This window comes from Alexandromys fortis, unplaced genomic scaffold (genome assembly GCF_014885135.2).
Source record: "Alexandromys fortis isolate MF-2015 unplaced genomic scaffold, M_Fortis_MF-2015_v1.1 scaffold_8_9099976_23576923, whole genome shotgun sequence".
Classification (NCBI taxonomy): domain Eukaryota; kingdom Metazoa; phylum Chordata; class Mammalia; order Rodentia; family Cricetidae; genus Alexandromys; species Alexandromys fortis.
Window position 1 is genome coordinate 2,740,590 of NW_026067899.1, and position 24,229 is coordinate 2,764,818.

The following is a 24,229-nucleotide window of genomic DNA, read 5'->3' on the forward strand; positions in this document are numbered from 1 at the left end:
CTTCCTCGTCTGCTCATTTCTAAGAAAAGTGGAAGACAACAATATTCATTTCGAACTGTGAGCCAAACTGGTGTGGATCAGAGACCACAGCTAAAAGTGTTCTTGTTCATCCGTTCATTCAACGGAGTGATTTTGTTTTGCTTCTTTTGTGTGACTTTTATGTGCCAGGCCTTTTGATGCTGGGAACAAAACAGAGAGCAAGTAGATAAAGAATTCTAACAAGATGGACTTGAATTAAACAAGCAAAATATAGAAAATAGATCACAGTAAAAAATTATATGACAAAAAAAAAACAAAACAAAGAAAAGGTTAGTAAGTATTTGGAGTGATGGGCAGGCTTTTATCTAAGCATTTCACTTCTGAACATTCTCTGGATACTCTTCTCTGCGGGAGCCACTCTGTTCTAAGTGGTTTGACAAGACAATTAAACTCAAACATTGGCGTTTTTAAAAAGAGGTGGATACAAGGACTGGAGAATTAGCTCAGTTGGTAAAGAGCCTGTCTCCGGAGCATGAGGACCTGAGTTCAAGCCTCGGAGTCCCCACTGAAAAAGCCAGCATGTTGGTGCATGCTTGCAATGGGAGAATTGGTTAAGTGGAGGCAGGTGGCTCCTGAGGCTCGCTGCTCCACCCACCTAGCGCACCTTGTGAGTTTCAGGCCGAGGAGAGACCTTGTCTCCGATAAATGTGTGCCTAAGAAAGACATCTGAAGACGTATGTCCTCCGGCTTCCACACACATGCGCACAAAACTTCTGACACATGAACATGAACATGCACATGCTCCCACATAGTAACAGTGGCAGGTCTGCATGCTGGCTCACGGTAAGATGCCAACGGGGAAAAGAGGAAAGCAAAGGAACGAATGAAAAGTGCTAGGACAGGTGGAGGAGACGGACAGGAGCTCAGCTCTTGGTCAGTAGACTCTACCCATCTCTTTCTCTCACACACACTCTCTCTCTCTCTCTCTCTCTCTCTCTCTCTCTCTCTCTCTCTGTCTGTCTGTCTTGTAGACTTAGCTTTGAGGCTAAAAGCTGGAAAGAAGTTGGAAATCAGTGAATATCTAGACAGGAACCTTAGAAATGGAATTATCCTATTATCAAAAATTTTGACTGTGTAGGTCAGAGATCAGTCATTTTTTGGGAAAGTACTCAGTGAAGTTTCAGATGAGCCATATCACACATACCTTCTGCTTGGCTTCAAGAATTTTTGCCTCTAAATCAGCTGGGATTATCTTCCCCCTGTAATTGTTATAAAAAGAAAGAAATTAAAATAAAGAACCAACAAGATTATACAAGGAAAAAAAAACCCTTTATCACCAGCAGGAAAAAGTAATTTAATTGGATATTTTCAACAGACCATTAGCAGCTTGGCACACTGTACCGCGTCAGTCCTTAAGCACAATAAAACAAATTTAACAGATGAACACATTTAATACATCAGGGACTAATGCTCGCTTCCCCCGCCTACCTTTCATTGCACTTTATCAAAGTCACATTGTCGGTTCCAAAGCCAAGCGCAGCCCCGGCTTTCTTTATGGAATAGTGACTCTGCAACAGACAGAGGCTTGAGGTTAAAAGTTAGTCCCTTAACACGCACTGGAGTCCAACAAGGCAGAGTCTCCGACTCACGTGCTCTGAGGTGAAGAGGACAAGCTTGGGCACAGCGGCCATGCCCTTCGTCTTGACTTCCGGGAAGTACTTGTAGCGAGCAGCCATGATGCTGTACATGTTGGATATGGCGCCCCCTATCAACAAGCAGACATAGCAGGAGGTTGCAGGGCTCTGTTGCGTTTTTTTTTAACGCGAAGGTTGAGCTGCTGCTTCAAGACATGAAGAAAGGGAAGGACAGTATCCTGAAAGTCTTACTGGCTTCCTTACTCTTAAGGACTTCCCTCTGGACCCTTTGCTCTGAACTGGAAGGGGCTACACTCATCTCCAAAGCTACGCAGGCAGTTTTGCTGGCGATGACTCGTGTATTTCAGTGCCTATTCAAAGCCTATATAGAATGTAAGAGACAGCGGTGGCAGCGGCAAAGACACAGTAAGTTACAGCCTCCCAGCTTCCATCTTCTGTGTAAGCTGTTTATTGAACAAAGCTGGATCTGCTCCCTGACCTCAGAAGACAGAGAAAGAGAGGAATGGCGCTTGCAGACAGAAATAGAGCATCTCTTGGTTACCGGCTGAGTTAGTGAATCCAGGAGAAGTCTAAGTCTATTCACACAGACAAAACCTCACTCATGTCTCTCCAAATAAAGATCCAAGCAGAAAGGAGATAACTGCCCAAGCCTAACCAACACAAACTAGTCACTCTGGCATTCCCTCAGTTCCCTGAGAATGAAATAGGCAAATCAGTGGTCTGCTCGAATTGCCTGGACAATTGTATTCTTATTTTCTCCCCCGTATGCAGTTACATTGCCTCTACCACCACCTGTACCTGCTTCTTACCACCAAGAACAGCTGCCTTTAAAGGTTTTTTTTTTTTTATTGTATCTACATTGAGTTAGAGACTACAGTAGATCCACTAGTTGGGCTGAAGTCAGTTAACTGATCATCGGATTCACTGATCCCTAGATTTGCTGTTGTCAGAAGGGCACCATTTAGCACGCCCCAGACACAGCCTTGGTCAGCTGGTTCACAGGGGTGAGAGCATGCTTGCTAGCCTTCATTCTGACAAAGACAAGAAGGCAGAGAGTTATGATCATCGACTGTAACACATGCATAGGTACAAACGTTACAACGAAACCCATAGTGTCTAGAATTGACCTGTGTTAGCAATTTTAATAAATAAAAAAGAATCAAAGGATCCATATTGGCAGGGCAATCAGTTACAGAGAAGAAACCTACCGGGAGAAAATATCCCGTCACCGTCTTTACTTGACCATCCGATGATCTCTCTCATCTTCTTAAGTGTTATCTGTTCCATGAGAACGAACACAGGTGCAATCTCATACGTAAACCTGGAGTGGCGATGAAAGGAAGGAGAAAGGGAACATAAACCTACTGATTTGATGAACACAGACCGTTGGTACAGCAGTTGTAGTGGGCACTGAAAATGAATGCTCAAAACCGCTAAAATGATGTCTCCTGAAATCACATGTTGCTAGTCCAGAAGGGTCAAAACCCAGCCTGCTTACCAAGAGAGGTGGTGGGCAGTCTGCTGTGAGATATTTCACCAGCCAAAGAAGAGTTTCACCTGTCTCAGGTGTGGTTCACCCAGAGGAGAGGATTCGCCGTTACTGTTTGTAGGGCAAACGTTAACTTGAGAAAATGCATTTCAGTGTCTACTTACAATTGGTAGAGCCATTTTATTTCTATTAAAGGACTGCCCGTTTCACGCTCATAGGCAGGGCTAACGTCTATGTTTCAGAAACAATGTAAACCTCTGAAAGCTGACTGTGAAGATAATTGGGAATATTGACCCGTGTTTTAAAGATCTCAATGTAATTATCTACATGTTTTCTTCTAATAATCCCTAAGGACAACTATGTATCTATAACTCCCTGGAGTCAATATCTGTCAAAAATAATTAGAAGTGATGATTTTCTAATTACAAATAACAAATAACAAGAAGACGGTCAACTTGCATACGTATCTGACTGTGAGAGTCAGGTCGCCTGACAGGTTGCATTTGTCTCCCAACAGAGAGATGTAAATGAAGCAAGCCATGTTCTTTTTAAAAGAAGTTCAAAGCAGTGGCTCTGTCTGGTAGGACAGTCATCGCAGCAAGATCAAGATACTAAACAGGGTCCAAGAGACGTCAAGGAAGACCATCCACAGAAAATTGAGCCTGAAGACAGAATATAGTTACTAGACTCTGAGGCTCCTTTTCTCTTGTTTTGGCTCGAACTTCTTAAGCTCTGGTGTCTGTTGGCTGAGCCAAGACCATCCTAGCTGAAAAGAGATGCTTGGACCAATCCAGCCAAGTGATACAGGAGGCATTGTCATCACTTAGAGGCGTGCGGCTGAATGCCAATGCCAAAGACTAATGGGAATCTTGCTTAATGATTTAGAAAAGCTAATTTGCAAGAATGAGATAACTATTGCTCTACGTAAAACACAGGTGAAGCCCCTAGCTTTAATCAGGAGCGAGAAAAGCAGTCACATTAATCATGTGGCAATACAAGAGGACACAAAAGATCCAAGAGGATCCTCAGGGGACGTGGCTGGTGGGAAGACGAGAGGGACTTTGTTTCAAAAGGAGTATGTTCATTTTCCTTGTGGGGGGGTCCCCTGAAAATTTGGGAGGAAGACTCTTGGAAAACATGTGTTCAGTTACCATCACCTCTGGAGGTCACACTCATGCTTTGGTTCTGCTCTGAGCCCCATCACCGTAGCAACCAACACTCCCTCATGTCTGATGGCCTGATGAAGGAAGAAGAAGAGAAGGGTGCCTGGTTTAGCCTGGGATGCCGAGGGTAGCAAGAGGCAAACTCATGGGTTGTACCTCCACACTGTTGAACAAATGTATTATCTGCAGTTCCCGTGACTTTTGGAAAGGTTGGAATGACCAAAATGTTTGCATGGTGAAGAGGTACTGGTGGCAGTTTGCGTGCTCGGATCTCATAATATTGCATACCAACAAGAAATCTCCCAAGGTCATGGAAAGGAATGGTGGAGTCACACACTACAGCATCAAAACCATCTCAAGGACTGGATGAGAGTTGAGGTAGAGGCGAATCAGTATTAGATGGTCAGGCAGAGACCATGTTGGGGAGAGAGATGTGTGGGACTGAAAACCAAGGAGTTTGATTTGATGTGCGTTTCAGGATAGAAGCAACTTAGCCCTTACATTCATACAAATCTGTCTTCCTAAGGAAGCCGACCATGGCCATTCCTACCAGGACAGGCAAGAAGAGTCTAGAGCTCCACCGGGAGGCCATCTGGTCTCATGGATTTCAAGTCCTTATCTATGTTGGGTACGTGGTTCCTAAGCCTTCATTAAATTCTCTTGACCAGATACAGAGTGGCTGTTCTGTGCATCACAGTCCCTATGTTTGGAGGAGACAAAGATGATACGAGACACCATTTCCAAGTCTGAGATGGACACTTACTACGGTGAATCAAGCATTTGGTTCTTGTCCTGAGCTGCATCTTGTTTGAGGGTCTCTATCTTGGCCTGGCAGACCAGTTATCTCAGTTATTACTATACTGACTCTGGAACTTAGTGCTTATGTCTTTCCTTTCTTGGAAACTGGGGTGGGGGGGACCTTTTGAAGGACAAGATTTTTGTGTGCCTAAGACGACTATACGTTTGCAAAGTTTTCTCTGGATACTTATTGGTCATGGATGTTGATTTGAGAAATGGACCAATGAGATGTCTTGTTCCTCTGCCTTCTGACCCTGCCTTCTATTTTGGGTCATATTTGTAGTTATACTGAGAGGGGTCTTCCTGCATCTGTATCTTATAAAAGGCTTTGAAGTTTACCCTAGATCAGTAGATCTTGCTCGTTGTAATTGGATTAGCAACACCTTTAGGAATTCTAGGAAAACCATAACCCTATCTCCAGGTAAAAGGTGTGAATATACCATTATTTTATGTACAACTGTAAGAAATTCTTCCCCTTACAACTTAGACCCTAGCTTAAAAAACCCTTCCCTAAGTGACAGGAGAAAGATGATGTCAAGAGATCAAAGGTCAATGCAGATCCAGAAGAAGATGGTGGGATGCTGAAGTCACAGGACATGGTTCATTTCAGGATCCAAGATCAGTTCGGTAGGTCCGTAAAGGGCTCGGGCTACATACAGCCTAAGAGTGCGTGGATTGGAAGCAAGGATTTAAAACAGCAAGATGATTCTCAGTAGGGAGGTGGGTCGGTGAGATGCACTCAGAATTAAATTAAAGTAACTTAAAGTAAACTGATGGTCAAGATGCTGCATTTGGCCAGTCACTAACCACACCAACTGTCTCTTCCTCTGCTACAGTCTGTTACGAGCTGTGCTGTCTTTACTAGCTTCCTTGCGCAACATCAGCATGGCCGGACAATGGCTATGTGGAGTGTTTTGTGTGACTTCTGAGATTTTTTTTTTTTTGCATCCTGCTTTGCCTGCCTCTGCTATGCCTCCTAGCCCTGCTTCCTTCCCTTCCTTTCTTTCTCAGTCCCACAGGCCATCAACACCCTCCTGCTTCCCTGAGTTCTGAAACAGACAGTAAGAGCTGGAACTCCGGTAATCAGCATGCAGCGCCAAGTAACTTTGTAATTGAGAGCTTTCCGGTATACTACGACCCAGAAAGGTAAAAAGGACCCTGGACTTTTGGTGACTTCCAGGCTGAGGACTTTCCTGGAAGACCCTTCCATAGTGGCTGTTGTTGCAATCCTCTTACCCTCCTCTCTCTACAGAAGTGACAGGTGCCATAAGTAAGCTACTTAAGGGGATCTTAGGGAGAGTCTTCTTCGTTCAGAGATGGCAAGAGTTAGGAACGAGAGACAGGAGGCTGTGCGTGTAACATGGGGGGTATGGGTGTCTTATATACCGTAGGCACTTAGGGTGGAGCCAGTGTTAAGTCTTCAGAACCACTATGTAAGGGAAGACATCATTGCCCTGCTTGCAAAGCCAGAAACTCAGAGGAACACTTGGATTTGTGTGAGATTGCAGCTGTCGGTTTCAGGGTCTGAAATCCCAGTCCTTTAGGCTGTAGCGCTTTCTTCATGACAAATAGGACCTGCTTGTAGCAGGCTCTGCTCTGACAGCTCGCCCCTCAGAGTACGATAACTGAAAACTCCCCGAGACGTTTCTCCAGTGTCAACTCCCGCGAGAATAAAGCAACAGATAAGCCAGACCCTCAAGCTCACGGCAAATGTCGCACTTACATTATCACACCGGGTGCTGTGGCGGGTGCAACCTGCCCAGCTGTTCTAGGTGGACTTGCTTTGGCAGAGAAGAGCGGTACATGCCAAGAACAGCTACACACCTGCAGAGTGTTTGTTGTATGCTCATCGATCCTTGCCTGGGGAGGATAGAACAGCACGGACACGCGCGTTCTTTCTTTGCTAACCGGTCAGATGCCCTACGCTTCATTCTCAATGAGGGTATCGGAGCATTCTCTGAAAGGACTTTCCAGAAGACAGCAACCGTGCTCTTTCACCAGGGCTATGCACGCTCAACGGATGCGGGGCGGGAGGGGAGGTGTGAGCATAGCAGTAATCAAATCACAAATGGCCGGAATGAAGCTCTCCTGCCTGTCTCTCCCAGGCTTGTTTGGGACAGCATTCCTGGCTGTGGAAGGAACTGTCACACGGGAGCAAATGTCCCCGCGCATGTCCCTGTGATGCAGCCGCATGTCATGCCCTTCCAGGACACCCGGCTGAGGAGACTGTCTGGAGAACAGTTATCACTTCCTCACACAATGCCTGTCCCTGGAGCTGACAGCAACCCTGTCACTGTTTTAAATAAGCTTCTCTATCGATCTGTTGGATTCGAATCATATTTTACAAACACCTCCTGTTCAGGGGAGAAGCAATTACTATGTGTCATTTAGCTGGCTTGGCCTTGACCTCAGATGGCTGGGACATATTTTAGTGTTTTATGGCTGAGGTGTGCTAAGGAAAGAGTCAAGGGTTTTGATTTTATGAACATAGACCGAAAAAAGGGGAAAGAAAGAATCCATGAGAGTTTTCTGGTTCAAAAAAAGCTTTTAAGAGAAGGTTTAATTATAAATGGTTCGATGGGTAAGCTCCTTTTATTTACCTTGATATTGACTGTACCTATTAGAAGCTGCAGCCAGAGGCCTACAGAACACATATGTAAAGCCTGAGGAATGCACTGTCTGGGTCACTGTGGATATTTGGGTCTTGCTGAACACAAACTTTTTGAGGGTGGGGGTCAGGGAGATCAAATCTAGGGCCTTGAAGATGCTTAGGAAGTGATCTCCCACTGAGCCACACCCCCGCCCAGACGTACACCTACCCTTTCCTCTGTGTTTCCTCACTTGTTTGCTAAATTGCTGGGTTCAAACAGACTGCATTCTCTAATCTAAGTTGTTCCCTCCCGTTAAATGCTACAATTAAGCATTTGTGTATTTGCTTCAGGTTATAATTAGTATGTTATGATGTTTGCACTTGATGATAAATATTTTATTCTACAAACCATAGCAGAGCAAAGATGGCGAAGGGAGGCTTTTTTTCTGTTTGGGGAGGACAGGGAGGCCAATCGCATCTCTGACCCGCGTTCACACCGTGAAGATGTCCTGACTCGTGGGCAGGAAGTGTGAAGCCGCTTTCATTTTTCTAATCAGCTGAATTTTTATGCCTTTTAGCATAAATGGCTCCATTTGCCCTATTTACTTTTAAAATTTTGTCTGAATTTCCGAACGCCCTTTTTAGTATTTTGAGTCACAGCCTTAGGTAGCCCTGGGATGCGCATGCGCAATTGGTAGTTTAAGGAAGCCCAGCTGGCTCTGGGGCCCGGCCATGGCTTAAGGAAAACAGAGTACTTCTGCCCGCTGTCCAGAGGCACTGCTGGCGACCCCACTCATTCTCCTAACTTCACATTTTTTTAGAATCTACTTTGCAACCAACTTAAGAAGTGAGTTGGGGGCTGACATTGTTGAGCAGGACAGCAGAGCGCAGGCTTAGCGTGCCACGGGCCTGGGTCTGAGTCCCAGTGGCATAGAATAACTAGCAAATAACAAACAAACGGCCTCTCAACCCTGCAGCAGTGGCAGACACTGCTCTTATGCGGTTATCATTAAGTTATTGCAGTAAACTTGCTTCATTAATTCCCTTTGGATACTTTAATTGAATCTATGCCGCCGCCTGGATGCATTGAGAGTGGGTAAACACTGTCACTCGTGCTGAGGGCAAAGGTAGTCGTCCTTAAGCTGCGGCGACCCCCATATCTTGTACTGAATTCCGATCCCCAAAGATGACACACATGTACACAGGAAATCTCGGGGTGATTGCCGAGGCTACCCAGGTTGTACTTGCACCTTTAAAATCTTGAAAGCAGTTTCGTATACATTTATTTATTATTTCATATGCCTTTAAAAGATCGCAGAACTAAATGAAAGTGCTGTCTGCACGAGCAAGTGGAGGTTTCCGAAGCGGTAGACGCAGCACAGCCTACCAAGTTATTTTGAAAGGAATACACGCTATATCTGCAGTAGATGAATGCTGCTGCAGAGTGTTCAGTTAATAGGTTGATCAAACTGATTTGTGGGGATAAAAGCTTAATTATGGAGGAAATACTGCCTAAGTGGCAAGCACCAATGTGCATCGGCGGGAAAGGAAACCGAAATCATAGCCCGAAGCATGACCTTTGAAGAAGTGCATACAGAGAAACAGCCTGTTATGCAAGTTCACATAGAAATTTCAACACTAGCTATCATTTCCCACAAGCACACTCTTATTACATTATTCAAGAATAGCTTGTCACTTTGTGAAAATCTAAAAGTTTTTATGGGAAAAAAAAGAACTCTAAGAGAACAGAACCATCGGAGTTGGACGTCTTAACAACAAGCCATATGCATCATGTATGCTTATAGGAAAAGAATACATGAGACTTACATGTTGGTATTGGCGGTTGATGTCAGCCATTCGCCAGCTAAGCCAATGATATCCAAACCCGTGGAGAGCTGGTTGAAAAATCGAGGATGACCTAGAATGGCAACAGGCAAGTATTAAGGCAAAGCCAGGTTTCTCAGTCGATCTTCAGAGCCAAAGGGCTGGACCATACAGTTGTATCTCCAACCTGTGGTCTGACAGAGTTCTCCAAGGGTCCTGGAGAAGGAGGAATTGGCACCAATGATACCCTCGGATGTCTGTTTCAAAGGCAGCATGCTTTTAACTCAAAAAATTTGAAAATTGGATTTGGGACGATGCCTCAGTGGTTAAGAACATTGGCTGCTCTTCCAGAGGACCCGGGTTCAATCCCTTGCACCCACATGGTGGTTTATAGCCATCTGTAACTCCAATCCCAGGTGATCTGATGCCCTCTTCTGGCCTGTGTGACCACTGCATGCACTTGGTACACAGGTATCCACACAGTGTACCATGTGCAGAGCAGAATACACATACACAAATTAGTAAGAGAAGAAGCATAAACCCCAGAACTGAGACTCATGAAATGAACTATGTCCTCCATTATCTTAGTTGTTGACTTTCAGCTGAGCCCTTTTGTCGCCCTTATTTCTTCAATTACGAGAAAGAAAGTGGGAATGTCCTGAGTGGTGGGTGGTGCACACCTGTGATCTTGGTATTTAGGGGCCGGGGCACGAGGATAGTGAGTTCAAGGCCAGCTTGGATTGCAAACTAAGATCCTTTCTTAACCGCCTACTGAAGCTGCCGTAGTCCTTATTCTCTTCCTATCGATTGCAACCTTTGCTTCACTATCCCAAGGATTTTAAGTGCCAGGTTGAGATTGGCTAATGGAGAGGAGGCTGTAGGCTTCAGAGTGCTGTAGATCAAAACAAGCCTGGGCAGTTTCAAGGCAGACCTGATGCAGAGACCACCCACCACTCTCTGGGTCTCTGGGACAAATGTGATGTCAAGCAACAGTGTTTTTTGTCCATCGAGAGTTAGGTGCCCATAAAGTAATGGAGCTAACCAGATTAAGAGCCGAGCTGACCCAGCATCTCCTCTACAAGTAGGCAGATCAGTCCTCGATCAGTTGCTGAACACAGAAACACTTAGGTTCTGCGGCTCAAAAGCCCCATGCAGCCTCAACTGGCTCTGCACTCAGTTCGAAGGTTTTGCTAACTTGATGTTTATTAAAAACTCAAATCCCTGCCATGAAAGAGTCACTGCAATAGATTAGCCAGGGAGAATGTGACAGAGGACAGTGCTGGGGAGATTTGCTGGCTACTCTGTTCCCAGCAGAAACTGCCTTTGTCTGCCAGTAACTGTCAGAGAGCTAGTGGTTGAATGTTTCCGGGTCTAAGTCTCCTCCCTGAGAATCCCCTCTCCCCTCAATGTCCTGCGAGAGGAGGGGTCATCTTTCTTCAGGAACATGGCGGCTGGTAGGTGTCTGCAGTCAGGTGGACGACCCACCCCAGGCACATTAACTGGACTCAGCAGATTAACAAAAACAAAACAAAACAAAAAGATGCTGGACAGTGGTGGTGCACGCCTTTAATCCTAGCACTCTGGGAGGCAGAGGCAGGCAGATTTCTATGAGTTTGAGACCAGCCTGGTCTACAGAGTGAGTTCCAGGCCAGTCAAGACTACACAGAGAAACCCTGTCTTGAAAACAAACAAACAAAAAAAAATAATAATAAAACAAAATAAATCAAAAGGCAACATGAAGGTAGGCGTGGGACTTTTAAGGGAGCCAGGGAGACTGGGAGGGGGGAGTTGGGATGGTTGTAAGCAAGATACATTGTATACATTATGAAATTGTTAAGTAATAAAAATATTCTAAAGAAACACTTCTGTTGATACTCATTAAAGCATATACAGTTCTTAAAACAGTTCCTTCATCCTAAGCTAGTACTGGATTATAAATAAGCTCAATCACACTTTTTTGATACGCACCAAGGCCACACAGAATGGCAGAAGAACACACTACAAAGACAGATATGAAGTGAAACAGTCTGTCCATTGAGATAAGATGCAAAGGTTCCCCAACACCCGTTATCAGATGGCTACAGCGTCTGCCTCCAGAATCCTCTAACAGTTTCTACTGAGCAGCAACCTAGTTTACATTCCATTCCTTCTCCCCTCACCTCCTCCCGTCTCATCTTTTGCTCTCTTTTCTGTGATTTTGTAGATAGGTCTCCTCATGTAGCCCAGACTGTTCTCAAACTGGGGCCTTCTTAACGTCACCTTCTCAGTATTGGCTTTATAGCCACACACCTCCAGGTCCAACCCCAGATTTTAACTTCAATTATGACAGGACACTGAATAATGCATGGTTTAATTTCAAGTAAGGGGAGAAAGTATTTTAAAGTAAGGTTTCCCAACAAACAAACTGCAAAGAAGAAAGAGACGAAGGAAGAAATCAATTGAACAGGATGTGTATAAGCCAACTGCAGTGTGCATGAATGGAACTGGATTCCCGATTCGAGAGAATTGAGACAACATTCAGCAAAAGCTCTTATATATTTATGAGGCGACTGAATATTTCATAGTATTAAGAAAATTGTTTTTTTACAGTTGGAAGATTGATGTGATTTTTTAAAAGAAATTCTTGAACGTGCAGATAGGTGTCGATGCAATAGTATTTTTTTGGGGACTTGCTTCCACACAGTACAGAGAAGGGGTCAGGGTGAAGTGATGTGGGCAGGAGTTGTTAATAGTTAAAGCTAGGTGTTGGGCGCATGGGTTCGTTATACAATTCTACTTGAGTATAAATTCAAAATTTCCGTAATGAGAAGTTAAAAAAAGAACAAGCCAGCAATCCCCTAAGTGGCTGCTCTGATTGAAGGCTGCCTCATCTCTGCGCCAGTTCACGGAAAATCATGTGCTGGCCTTGGTTAATTCATAGAGCAATGTCAAATGCCACCATATCCCCTCTTAGACTGTACCTAGAGGAGTATGCTCCATTATTAGAACCCAACTCATTATTTGGGCACTAATATCCTTCAGGGGTTTGAATGCATACTCAGAATTATAGACCAGCAATCAGGAACTGGCTTTTGATACAGCAGCAATGGTGTCCTTTAACCGGTGCCAACCCTGTGAAGGGCAGCAGGAAGCTCCACGTGGTGTGGAAGGTTACGTACTCTGTAAATGCGAACGTCTGCCTCCGGAAGCTGCTGTGCCCATCAGAAGTGCACAGACTTAAACATCTCAGTGGATTCATACATGAGATGATATGCAGTGACCAAGGATAGGCTTTCTCTGACCTCAGGCGTGAGATGCTGTCATGGCATGATTCTGTGTTTTCTTTGGGAGTTTGTAAATGAATGAATGGATGGATGGACAGATAAATAGATAAACAGGCAGACAGACAGACAGACAGACAGATAAATAGTCTTACCCTACCATGGAGAAAGTATGTAAAGCAAAAAGAATGCCAAAGCAAGTCAAGCTGACACAGGGAATCCTGACTCTCTTCTAAGCCAGCAAGGCAGCACTTCTCCTCCCCAGGATGAGAACCAAGGGGATGGTAGTGGAGCTGGATTGTTGAGTGCTTTCCTTCAACAAACAGCGCAGACTTCATGCATGTGACTGAGTCTGGCCTATTCAGTAACTATAAAATGAGACTATTCTCAGACCAGTGGTGGTGGCTGACCTCAAAAGCTACTCGGAATTCCCTATTTAAACAGCGTCTTTGGTCAGCCTCATTAGTTCATGAGGACAGTTTGTTTCCGACGCCCAAGCCGTCTTACTCAGCTTTCCTGCCACCAGCCCCCCTCCCCCCCATCCTGATCGCCAGTCTATCTTCTAGGGGTTTAGATGAGGGGACGTAAAGGCAAAGAGGGAAAGAAAGAAGCAACACCATGCCATCCCTCACCTCAAGGCTTCCCCCTGTGATGGCAACTGTGACCAGGACCCCCAGTTCCCGAAGATCTGTTTGCCTGAGGGCCCAGTAAAGCCAGGCTTGGAGGGAAAGAGAGTTGCCAGGCAGAGAAACTCTTCTTTATTTCAGTGCTAAGAAACAGTTCCCACAGAGGTTTAAAATGTCTTTGAACTTGGGGTGATTTTTAAAGTAATCACTTGAGCCAGGATTGCTGATTAGAGAGGACTTGGGAAAGGTGAAGAGGGGGCGAAAGACAATCTTTGAGTAGGAAATAGAACTTGGTGACTCATTTGGAATACGATGTAAGTGGGGGAGAAAAGGGGAGGGAAGGAGGGAGGGAGGGAGAAAGAGAAGAAGGGGAGGACAGAAAGGGAGGCTCTCTTGGGTGTTCTGGATTGAATTGTATTCCCCCAAAAGATAAATTCAAAGCCCAATCCTTTGTTCCTGTGACAGTGAATCTACTTGGCAATAGGGTTTTTGAGGTACAAACAATCTAGACAAGGCCATTAATCCAAAGAAGGGGGTGTCCTTATGTGAAGAGAAGATATGGCAAACATTCACAGGGAAGAGGCCATGTGGAGGGAAGGCCGAGGCCACCGTGCGGCATCTAAAAACTGAGGAATGCCAAGGAGAACGCCCAGGAAGACCAAAAACCACAAAATCAAGGTTGGATCTTTTCTGAGCACCTTCAAAGAAAGCCTGGGCCTGCTGACACCTCGATTTTGAAGGCTCAGCTTCCAAAACTGTGAAAGAACGAATCCCCATTGTTTGTGAGAGTTTGTAATGACAACCCTTAGAAAGGGGCCCCAGAAGAGAGAGAAACGGGCCAGTTCCCCAGTGCAAATGGCAGGTGAGGGCGAGGGAGGTGGATCTGAGAAAAGACCAAAGGAATGGTCTCTCTGCTCTCTTTAGGTTATGAATAGCCTAAAACAAAAACAAACAAGCAAGCAATAAAATGACTTATTGACATATATCTGTACCTTTTTTAGTTTTAAAAGAAATGATGAGCTTTTGCTCTAGTCACTGTGGCCCAGAGTGACCTTGTGGTCACTGAGGACCTGGTGTCCTCCCTCACTAGGACAGGGCCACTTCAACACGATTTGGCCATGCTCCTGATCAGCTAGGTGAGATGAATGGTCAACCCCTCCTCACGCTTACCTGTACGAACCCCATACTTTAGGGTGTCTCTGCAGTCAACCAGGATCTGCTCCAGAGACTCGGGGTGGTCAGACAGCTCCAAATTAAAGCCCTCCATGCCCTCCAGCAACTGGTGTGGGTGGTGGAAGTCCAGCACCTTGGTGGAGCGATCAAACGTCTTGCGGACATAGTTGAGGAGTATGTCTACCACCTCCAGCAGGAACTGCACGGTTTGCTCCTCCCCGTTCTTAGCCGGAAGGAGATCTAACCAGAGAAGGGAAGCAGAAGAGTGATTAGCACCTGCCTCATTTCCCTGGGTCAGCCTTCAGAGGGGCCCCGTTGCTTTCCAGGATACGGATCTATACTGCTATTTGGATGCCCCCATCCCCAGAAGGATGCACTTCTGCCCACACAAAGACATTGGATGCATTCCTAGGGCTTTCCACACTTCCAGAGAGTCAGGCTATGGGGGAGGAGTGAGCCCTTAGAGGAACCTTGAGCAGCTGACCCTGGCAGCTGTCCATTTGCTGAATGGACACGCTGTGAAGTACTTCTGTTGGCCTCCCGGAGACCAGGTGTCCCCGTGCATCTGGTTTGGTGTTAATGATCTGTTTGATCTGTGGACAGCAGAAGGTGGGGCTGCTGTGGGAATGGGCTCTAGAAGGTGACAGAGGGGACCACTATCTTTCTGTTGACTTCATCCTTTGGGGCCTAGACTTATTTTTTAGATATCTGAAGGTGACTTGAGCTCTCATCTCTGTAGAGCAGACTTAGAGCCGTGAGCAGGAAAAGAGCTGTTGGGGTCCTGAGTGACGTTTCCAGGATAGACCAAGTGCGGGTTGTGTGGCCATCCAGGGCATGTCTGTCTCGGAGGTTTAATAAAGCTGTGGCTTCTGTGGTTCTGCCAGAGGTAAGGGAGGGGAGAGTCCCCTGAGTTGCTGAGGAGGGCCTGGGAAGGCACCTCCCAAAGCCTGCATTGCAGAGCCCACAGGAGCTAGCAAAGGATCTTCAAAAGAAAAGTGAATCTGTGATTTTTGGTCATGAGGCCCAGATACACAGCTTCCCACAGAGTGGGTTGGGGGTTTGGAGGTTGGTAATCTTGGAAGGTAAGTGTCCCTATTTGTCTCTAGGAGTGTCTTTAGAACCGAATGACTTACAGACTTCCTTCATCTACCTTTCAAAACAGCAGGGACCTGGGCAGTAGGGAAGGAGGGAGACTGGTCCATACCAAGGTCAGAAAAGCAGTTTCATGAGGGTTCACAGAGTAATGATATTTCTTAGTGAAAGAAGTAAAATTTCAGGGGGAAATCAAGACCCTCAAATGAGGCACCAACTGGCTAGGCATGGTGGGGTCTGGGGAGGGGCCACCTTGAGCAAAGAGATTGGAGAAGTCGGTCTCTGTGCGCCGGAAGCGGGCACCCGCGCCACCGCTGTTTTCGCAGGAAAGCAGGTTCTTGGAGGACTGCCTCTCCCTGAAGGCACTCACAAGGCGACTCTTCTCTTCCAGGCTATTGGTCCTTTGCAAGAAGCCTAAAGCACAAGAAGGTAGGTCAGAGAGACTGGGAACTGCCAAGCTACCAAAGGCTGACCCTCCAGGCAGGGCTCTCCTTTTGCTGAGAAGAGAAGCCACCCAGTGTCACGGGTTTATCTCCAGTGACTCTGAACTGCTTGCCTTCAGGCGGGGAGGGGCTGTGTCCAGTGTCATCAGTGGCACAGACCCAGTCATGCAAGAGAGAAAAGCAGCAAGTGAGCCCCATCTTCTCTCGACGTGACAACAAACTGAATTAAGTTGACTGGACAGCTTCCACTCCAGTAACCCGCCCCAGGATGGGGTCTGGAAGGAGGGGACCCAGAGAGGATGCTGACAAACGTTGGGGCTGTGGAACCAGTGGGATGAGGACAGCAGAGGGAGGAGGGTGAAGACCAATGGAAGGAGGAAGGGAAAGGACAGTAGCATGGAGGGCAGGACAGCAGAGGGAGGAGGGTGAGGGCAACAGAGGGAGGAAAGATAAGGTCCTGGAAGTTAAGGAAGATGTCTTTTTCTGGCACCAGGTAAATATCACAGGTCTAATACTTTTGACTCAAAAACGCAGTGCAGTGCAGCTTTTCCTGAGTCACCTGTCTCCACTGATACAGTGTTAGAGAAAAGGCAAGAAAGCTTCAACATCTTCCAGCCTTGACATAGACTTAGCCAATTATAGGTACTTATGGAGCACCTGACATAGGCTTAGCCAGCTATAGGTACTCATGGAGCACCTGAAGAAGAGCAGCTTGTCATGTAGTGAGAATGATACAGAGGCAGTGAGACCAATCTCTCCCCCTCTAGAAGCTTCAGTCTGGCAGCTGGCCACCTCTGTCACAGTAATGACAGGAAGCTATGCAAGAAGCATACTGAAATGAACTCTGAGTTCAGGTTGGGATTCACAGCACCACATCACTTCCCCTAAGAAGGAGAAGAAATCTCGCTTGCTCATGGCATGTAGTACAAATACCCTCACAGCAGCACTCCAGGAAGCAGGGTTGAACCCAACAGGCTGGAGGGCCTGCCAGCTTGGAGCATGTTCCCCCACCCCCATCAAGCACTGTACCCCACTCTCAAACCTGTCTATGTAGAAACCAAGATCCTTAAGACATAATCAAGAGTCCAAAGCCAGAAGGCAGCACCCATTCCATCAGAGGGTTGTAGGGTCCTGGCCCCGGCACTGTTTTCCTTTGTCAAGAACAATGGCTATAGAGTGGATCTGACTGGAGAAACCAAATCCTTTTGGCTCAATGAAGGGTGATCCTGTCTATCTGAGACCTACCCTGCAGTCTCTATCATCTGATCAAAGCTACTCTTGGCTCAGAGAGGCCCTGAAGGAGCTATTTGTTCTCCAGGAATGGTGAGGTGGAGGATTATAGGGGATGAAGGATGAAATTAAGTGGAGGATGCTATTGAGGTGAATGCTTTAACAATGGTTTGACTAGGGGGTCCCTCAAACTTCCCAGAAGCACCCTGTATTCTCTCTTGCTTTGTACCCCAGCCACCAGGATTTAGTGCTGGCCTGTGAGTAACTGGCATAGAGGAGAGAGCCTGCAGCTTGTGTAGATTCAAGTCATAGACGGTCATCCACCCAGCCTCAAATAAGGATGAGCGGCAGCCCGAGGGGACTTCCCCCTCTGGGTCGGTGGGTGTTCTCCATTCTCATCCCCCATAGCAAAGGCCTGGGCCCTAGGAGCTGTGTAGAAACAGAGCACCATGCTCCGCACAGTTGTTTCCAAATGAAACTCCAAGCAAGGTGTGGCATAAAGACGCAGGGTCACCGGACACAGGGGATGCTGAAACCCAGCACCATGCAGCTTTGGGACATGAGCTCTTTTTTAGTTTTTGTGGGCACAGGACATATTAACAGATCTGCACTTTTTCACAAGACACCAGCAATACCGAGCGGCATTTGAGGTATCTCCATCTTTAGAATAGGCAATTGATTACAAACTTAGAACACATGTGTGGAGGGTCTGTCTGGGCAGCAAGTTTTGGACCTCTGCAGAGGTAAGTGATGGAAGACCAAGGACACGCTGGAGAGCTGGCAGAGCCAGAAGCTTAGGCATGCTTGCCACTCACTCTATCTGGGTCATGCCACCATGCCTGCAGCCACTCTCCAGCTCTTGGCAGAGCCTTGGGTTTCTTCCATCTGATTACTCTCCCAGGGGGTTCTGCCTCTAGAGCAGAGGGAATGACTAGGGACTCTGTGGCCATTCTTGCAGCTTCATTCCCTGGAGTAAGGAGGAGGGGGTAGGGAATGGGTGAGAGCTGAATCTCAGCAAAGCATGCAGATGCTTAGGGGACCATCCAGGGCGATGGATTTGAAGAAAGAGACTATTAGATCCTTGGCCGTCAAGTCAGTCTTGTTGGTGTTAGGTCCAGGCAGCGCAAACCGCCAGGTGCAAATAGGTCTGGGATGAGAGGAGTCTGGGAATGGGCTGGAGTGGGCTGTGGATTCAGCGGCAACAGTAGCCGACTAGTGCACGCTACTTCCACTCGCTTAAAATGGAAAACTGACTGGAAGTATGGGAAACAAACCCTTACTCTGCTTTTGCCTTCCTCCAGCCCAAGCCTTCAAAGGCATAGCATTCTGGCTAGTGTAATTTTCCCACAGTACTGTCCTCTGTTTCCTTCATCTCACTCAGGTTGCAACTTCTCCCAAAGTGTGTGTGTGAGTGTGTGTGTGTGTGTGTGTGTGTGTGAGAGAGAGAGAGAGAGAGAGAGAGAGAGAACAGACAGGAATCTCTTTACGGATGACAGTCCACGCCCCCATGCCCCCAGACATCGGGTCTGTCTCCAACAGGAGTATTTGAATCTCATCTTCCAAGGCCCAGTTGCAAGAGCAGGAGGAGGCAGGATAGAGACTGTGCCTTCAAGTCCTAGCTCCTACAGACAGGTGGCAGAAGAAAAGTGGCCTTCACCTGGAACCTGTCCCTACCCCTTGCGTCGCCCAGGCAGACTCTACGGCTCTTTCTGTTCTGTTTGCCGCCGGGTTGCACCACAATGACAACAGCAGAAGGCGGGAGCCACAGCGCCAAGAGGGACCAGGCGGGAAACGGGCCATTAAGCCAGGAATGGCTGGGTGGGAGTGGGAAGGGGCTATTAATAGAACAAAGCTCTGGGCTCTTGACTGCCCCTGCGTAGAGATCGCTTCTGGTGTGGTCCACCAGTTTTGCCTGCTGGGGACTCTCTAAACCCCTGGGTTCTACGGCCGCAGGGCTAGGCTTTCCTGAATACGCGCTAGGTCTCGCGCCCGGTTAATAGTGGATTCCGGGATCCAGGGTCCCAGAGATGCGAAGAGGATCGTGCGCTGCCAAACACGTAAGGACGCCGATTTCCAAAGGCCCTAAAGAACCACTCTTCCCACCGATTCTCAACGGCTACAACCTGGGCACCGGAGGGAGGGGGAGTTGGAGAGGCGGGCAGGTCAAGCCTCCTCAGCACCCACTCCCCTCCGGGTCCCTGCGCTCCCTAGGCTGGGGGGCGGAGCTCAAGCGCCGGCACGGGCTCCGCCGCTATCTCGTGCCCAGCAGCTGACGGATGGGTCTTTAATAAGTCCCTCGTTAATCTTCCCCCGCCTCTCCATCCCCTGCCCAGGGAAACCCGTATTTTCTGGCCCGATAAGGCTAGAGAATTTTAGAAATGTAGTCGGGAAAGCAGCTCCTCATTGTTCAGCCAGAGCCATTCAGCTGTGTCCCTTCGAACAAATCTCCTTTTTTTTTAATAATAAAAAAAAAAATTACAACCCTGGGGCGTTTTCACTTCAGACCCTTCGTTCCTTTTCCTCCCCCTCCCCGATCTGTTTTCCTTCCCTGCTGGCAAATCGTTCCAGACAACCGCCTCCCACCCCCAACATTCTCTCCTTCCCTGCAGTTCCCCTCCCGCACCTGCCCCCCCTCCTTCTTTTCTGCTGCCGTCGAAGACCCGCAGGGCAAACCGTCCGGTCCATGCTGCCCACTCTTCCCCTAGAAAGGCCACCTAGGGCTGCGGGCAACCCTTTTCCTTTCTTGGGCCCCTGAAGCCCCAAGAACGAAATTTGAATCAGGGTGACAATTCGGTGCAAAACCCTTAAGTTGGGGAAGCCACTTTCAATCGAGGATGGAGGATGGAGTGAGTAACCACAAAGGGTCAGTAGCAGCCTTGATAAATATTGCGCCTTAGGCCTGCTTGCTCCGAAAATCAGACCACTTCGCAATTTTTAATAGATTTTTACAGACTCGAGGGCAGAAAGCACTAGTTAGCCAAGCAGCCCGGCGCCGGCGAGAACAGCTTGGCTGCCGCTTGGGGGTGCTGTATCCCCACTTCCGAAGCATTACTGGGCGAAATGAGTCCCCCCCGGATCTAAGCGTTTTCTGGTTACTGGGTCTCCAAAGGAAAAGACCTCTCCTGCTGAATGAGGAGAGCCAGGGCCTGATAGGGACCGCTTCCACTGGATGCGGGAACTGTAAAGGAGTTAGAACACCAGGTACAAGGGCCAGGGTCCTCCTCCAGATGCCTAACACGCCTATAAACCCATCGGCACAACCATCGCTTCCCTCTGAAGAGACCCACCCCTGAGGACCTGTTCACTTACCACAGATCTTCAGGCCCAGTTTTCTGGTGCATCCATGGGCGACGCCACACCAAGTATCATATGCTAGGGGCAAAGACAGGAAAAAGAAAATAGCAAGGTTCAGGCCGGTGAGAAACTGTGTAGGGCACAAAGGTTTTGGAGAGGGCTGTAGAGGTCCTTCCCAGCGCACACCTCCAGAAAAGCTCTGGTCTGGAAGGAACAAGGAACTACCTACACCTTTGGTTCACAGACAGAGCTCCCAGCTCTCAGAAAGCTTCCTGCCTGCTGCTGACTTCAGGTACTGAACCGTGTTTTGAAGAAGGGATGCTCACAGCTATGGACCCCACCCACAAGCGTCTCCACCAGGGCAAAAGCTAACCACACACGCAAAGATGGCCTTGGTGCTTGCGTGGCTCAGCTACCCTACCCGCTGGGCCCAGCCCCGGGTCTCAGTCTTCGGGCTTGAAGAGGACAACACAACAGCTCATATAGGGAACACAGAGGCATCTGGGACCCAAACGTCTCATAATTTCTTGGCGGGTCTCCAGCCGAGTGGCAGCTTAAAATAAACTGGCATGAAATGGGGTCGCGGAAGAGTTCAGGAATTAATTGGGTGAAAAATAGTATTTGACTAGATGATCGGACTCGCATGACTGCTCCAGTCAGACTGGGGAGCAGAGAAGACAATGGTGAGCCAGTCTTCCCGTCCTCAGCCCACCCCTAACCCCCTTCGCAACCTGCCCCTCATTAACCCTTCCGTTGGACTCCTAAGGTCTGGAGCAGGCGGATGCGGACACCTCTCTTCCGGGTCTGAACCGCCGGCTGCAGGACTTTCCTTTTTTAACCAGACCATGTTGGAGGCACTCAGGTGTTAACTCCCAGCAAAGAATGCGAAGAGGCAGCCTACCGCTCCCGAGAAGCCTTCCTTCGTGTAGGGGTAGGGTGGGTCCAAAGAGAAATCCCCTCCCCATCCCTCCCAGCAAGGCGCCTCCCATCCCCCCACCCCACCCGGGCCCGCTCCTCCAGCGACGCACGAGTGTTGGCAGCGATAAGCAGAGTGACATCCATTAAACCCCAGGCACAACAGAGCCCCAGAGGGGAGAAGAAACGGCCTGACGTCGGGAGACAGTATGTCGCAGATGGAATTCCACTGACAAAAAGGAAATCGTTGCAACAGCAAAACCCTAATAATAGTACCTGGAGCACAGAGCTCTACTTCCTCCCAATATCTGTGCTTTCTCTTTAAACGCCGTCTCACCCAATCAACAAAACAGCCCCCGAAACACTCAGGAGTGTGGGTTAAGACTCAGGTGACAAAAACATTTCAGCTCCCAGAGGTTAAGAGTTTCCCAAGGTCACTTAGCCTGAGATTGGCGATCAGAAACAGTTCAATTTGTTTATTTTCTTCCTTCAAGTTAGGCGTTGATAAAAACAGGAAGACTAGGAAGGAAGATGGGCGAGAGCCCCTTTGTTGTGGCCGGAGTTGAGAATACCTTTTCCTATCTGCGGGAGAGCGCCTGCCTGCCAGCGGGCTGCTGGAATAAGGTGTGTGTGTGTGTGTGTGTGTGTGTGCGCGCGCGTGAGCAGAACCAACGCCTTCCAGCGGATCCAGCAGAGCAAACTGGGCAGGTGGGGGTGTGTCTTTCGGGGAGGGCGGAAAGTGAACCAAGCCCGAGCTCCAGGGCTCTTCAGTTAAGGGTAGGTGTTCCTAGGAAAAGGCCATTCTCCCGGCAGGGGTACTTAGAACTCTGCCCTCCATTTTGGTGGTTTCCAGGGGCACCACGCTACACGTGAACTCAGACCATCGCCTCGCCTTTGCTGAGGCCAGACATTTGAGGACTGGGGCGATCTGGATGTAGGATGCAGGGGTGCCTAGTGTGAAGGGTTGCACCCACCCCTGCAGGAGAGGGAGAAAAGTGTGCGTTGTGGGAATGAAGACTGGAGTAAGATTGAGGAGGCCTGGGAAAGAAATCTATGCAATCAACAGACAAAAGGGGCGCAGGCCTCGAGTTCTGCCAGGCCAGCTCCCACCGCCGCCTCCGCCGCCAGCGCCTGGCTCACGTGCCACCAGCACTGGCCGATCCACCGGAGCCTCGCTTTGTTGTGTGTATAATTGTAGCCTGCCTGCCTACAGAAAGAGGGGGCTGCTAAGGGAACTGCAAAGTGGCCTGAGGAATTAGGGCCTCCAGCTCCAGAGTCTGTCCCAGAGATTGAACGGGGCTTTCCTGCCTTCTTCTTGACACTTGCGAAGGAGAGCACAATTGTTTTCACAAGCTTAGAATAAGTGGTGCCGTAAAAAACGCAGCAGCAAGGAGCACTCTCGACCACACCGATCCACCTCAGCTCCTCCCTTGGAGAGATTCTGGGGCCATAGCTGTCTGGAGCTGATAGATTTGTGGGAGAGGGGTGGGGAAAGACTTCACCCCCAAAAGGGAAAAAAAGACAAACAAATCCCGTGTCTCCGCTCCTCTTCAAGGAGTCAGAAAGTCAGTCGGAATTAGAGACACATCGGGTGGGGAAGCATAAATGCTCCCTTTATCTGGTTTCCCTGTTCTCTCGAGACTTGTCACCTGCTGACAGGTCTCTGGACCAGGCAAAAGCATAGGGGTGCTTTTGCCTCCCGGCTTGGCAAGCCATTTCTTCTCCTCGTTAGCCCCCCACACCGTGCCACTCCGGAAGATGCCTAATATCCCCCCACCCCGCCCTTTTTGTCTCTAAGATGTAATTAATTGAATCTCATGCAGTTCTGTGCACCTTTCACGCCCCTGGCTTCGCCCTCACTCGTCAATAGCTAGACACAAATTTGGAGCAATTAGGGACCCTGAGTTTTCTAAAAGCTGCAATTAACGTCGAAATTTCCCCTGATTATGGACTATGAGTACAGCGCTGGGGGTAGAGGAAGGGAGAGGAGAGGAGGAGGTCAGGTCTGAGCTCAAAGCTAGAGCAAAATAACTATTCTCGTTGGGACTCCGGGTTCCTCACACCGCCTTCCCTGTTCTGACCCTTGTTGTCCCATCAGACAAAAAACAACGTAACGCCTGCCTTGCGCGCCTCATTCCGTCGCTAAGACCCTAGGAATCTATGCCTTGGGCCCTTGTGAAGTCGTCGCTCTTCGGTGCCCTGGGAATCACCTCGTGTCCCTGGCAGCCAAATGACCTCTAAGCTGGAACCTGGGATAGGGCCCCATTTGTTTCCCAGCCTCCATCATTTCCACTCGCTCCTTTAGCGTTCCGACAGCGCAGCCTCACGCGGTCCCAGCGCCCCCACCCTCGCTGCAGTCCATTTAATAGGAAACTGGGGCAGGACCTACTTGTAGGGCGCAGGTTGGTAGTATTAGGATCTGCTCCCGCGTTCGAGGAGGTTGCAGACGGAGGAGTGGAAGATGCCATCAGCTCGGTGGTCCCGGGGTCTCTACTGTTCAAGGGTCCCCTGCGGGTTGGGGGCAGGAACAGGCTGCAAACAGAAGGGAGAGCTACGCTGGGGCGAGCTTCTGGGTCCTGCGGCCCGGGTCACAGAAGTCTCGGAGACAGAAGAGAGACCAAGGGCAGCGAGCTGGCTGGGTCCCGGTGCGCTGTGGGTGGGAGGGGGTGGGGAGGCGCTCGCTCGCTCCGAGACTGGG

The 24,229-nt window shown here is 48.5% G+C and overlaps 1 protein-coding gene across 2 annotated transcripts in view; it reads right to left on the minus strand.

Moving 5' to 3' along the window:
* Positions 1-24,023, minus strand: part of Gad1 (glutamate decarboxylase 1) — a 36,172-nt gene extending 12,149 nt beyond the window's left edge. The window contains exons 1-9 of one of the 2 annotated variants that reach the window (XM_050121832.1): positions 23,921-24,023; positions 20,632-20,694; positions 15,902-16,063; positions 14,555-14,797; positions 9,502-9,592; positions 2,843-2,955; positions 1,629-1,744; positions 1,468-1,547; positions 1,184-1,238 (exon numbers count right to left, since the gene is read on the minus strand). In XM_050121832.1, the coding sequence (XP_049977789.1) occupies positions 1,184-1,238; positions 1,468-1,547; positions 1,629-1,744; positions 2,843-2,955; positions 9,502-9,592; positions 14,555-14,797; positions 15,902-16,063; positions 20,632-20,694; positions 23,921-23,999 (1,002 nt within the window). In that variant the 5' untranslated portion in view covers positions 24,000-24,023. Of the gene's footprint in view, positions 1-1,183; positions 1,239-1,467; positions 1,548-1,628; positions 1,745-2,842; positions 2,956-4,323; positions 4,361-9,501; positions 9,593-14,554; positions 14,798-15,901; positions 16,064-20,631; positions 20,695-23,920 lie in introns of those variants that run through there. The other variant, XM_050121839.1, reaches the window with a different exon arrangement.
* Positions 24,024-24,229: the final 206 nt, after the last annotated feature.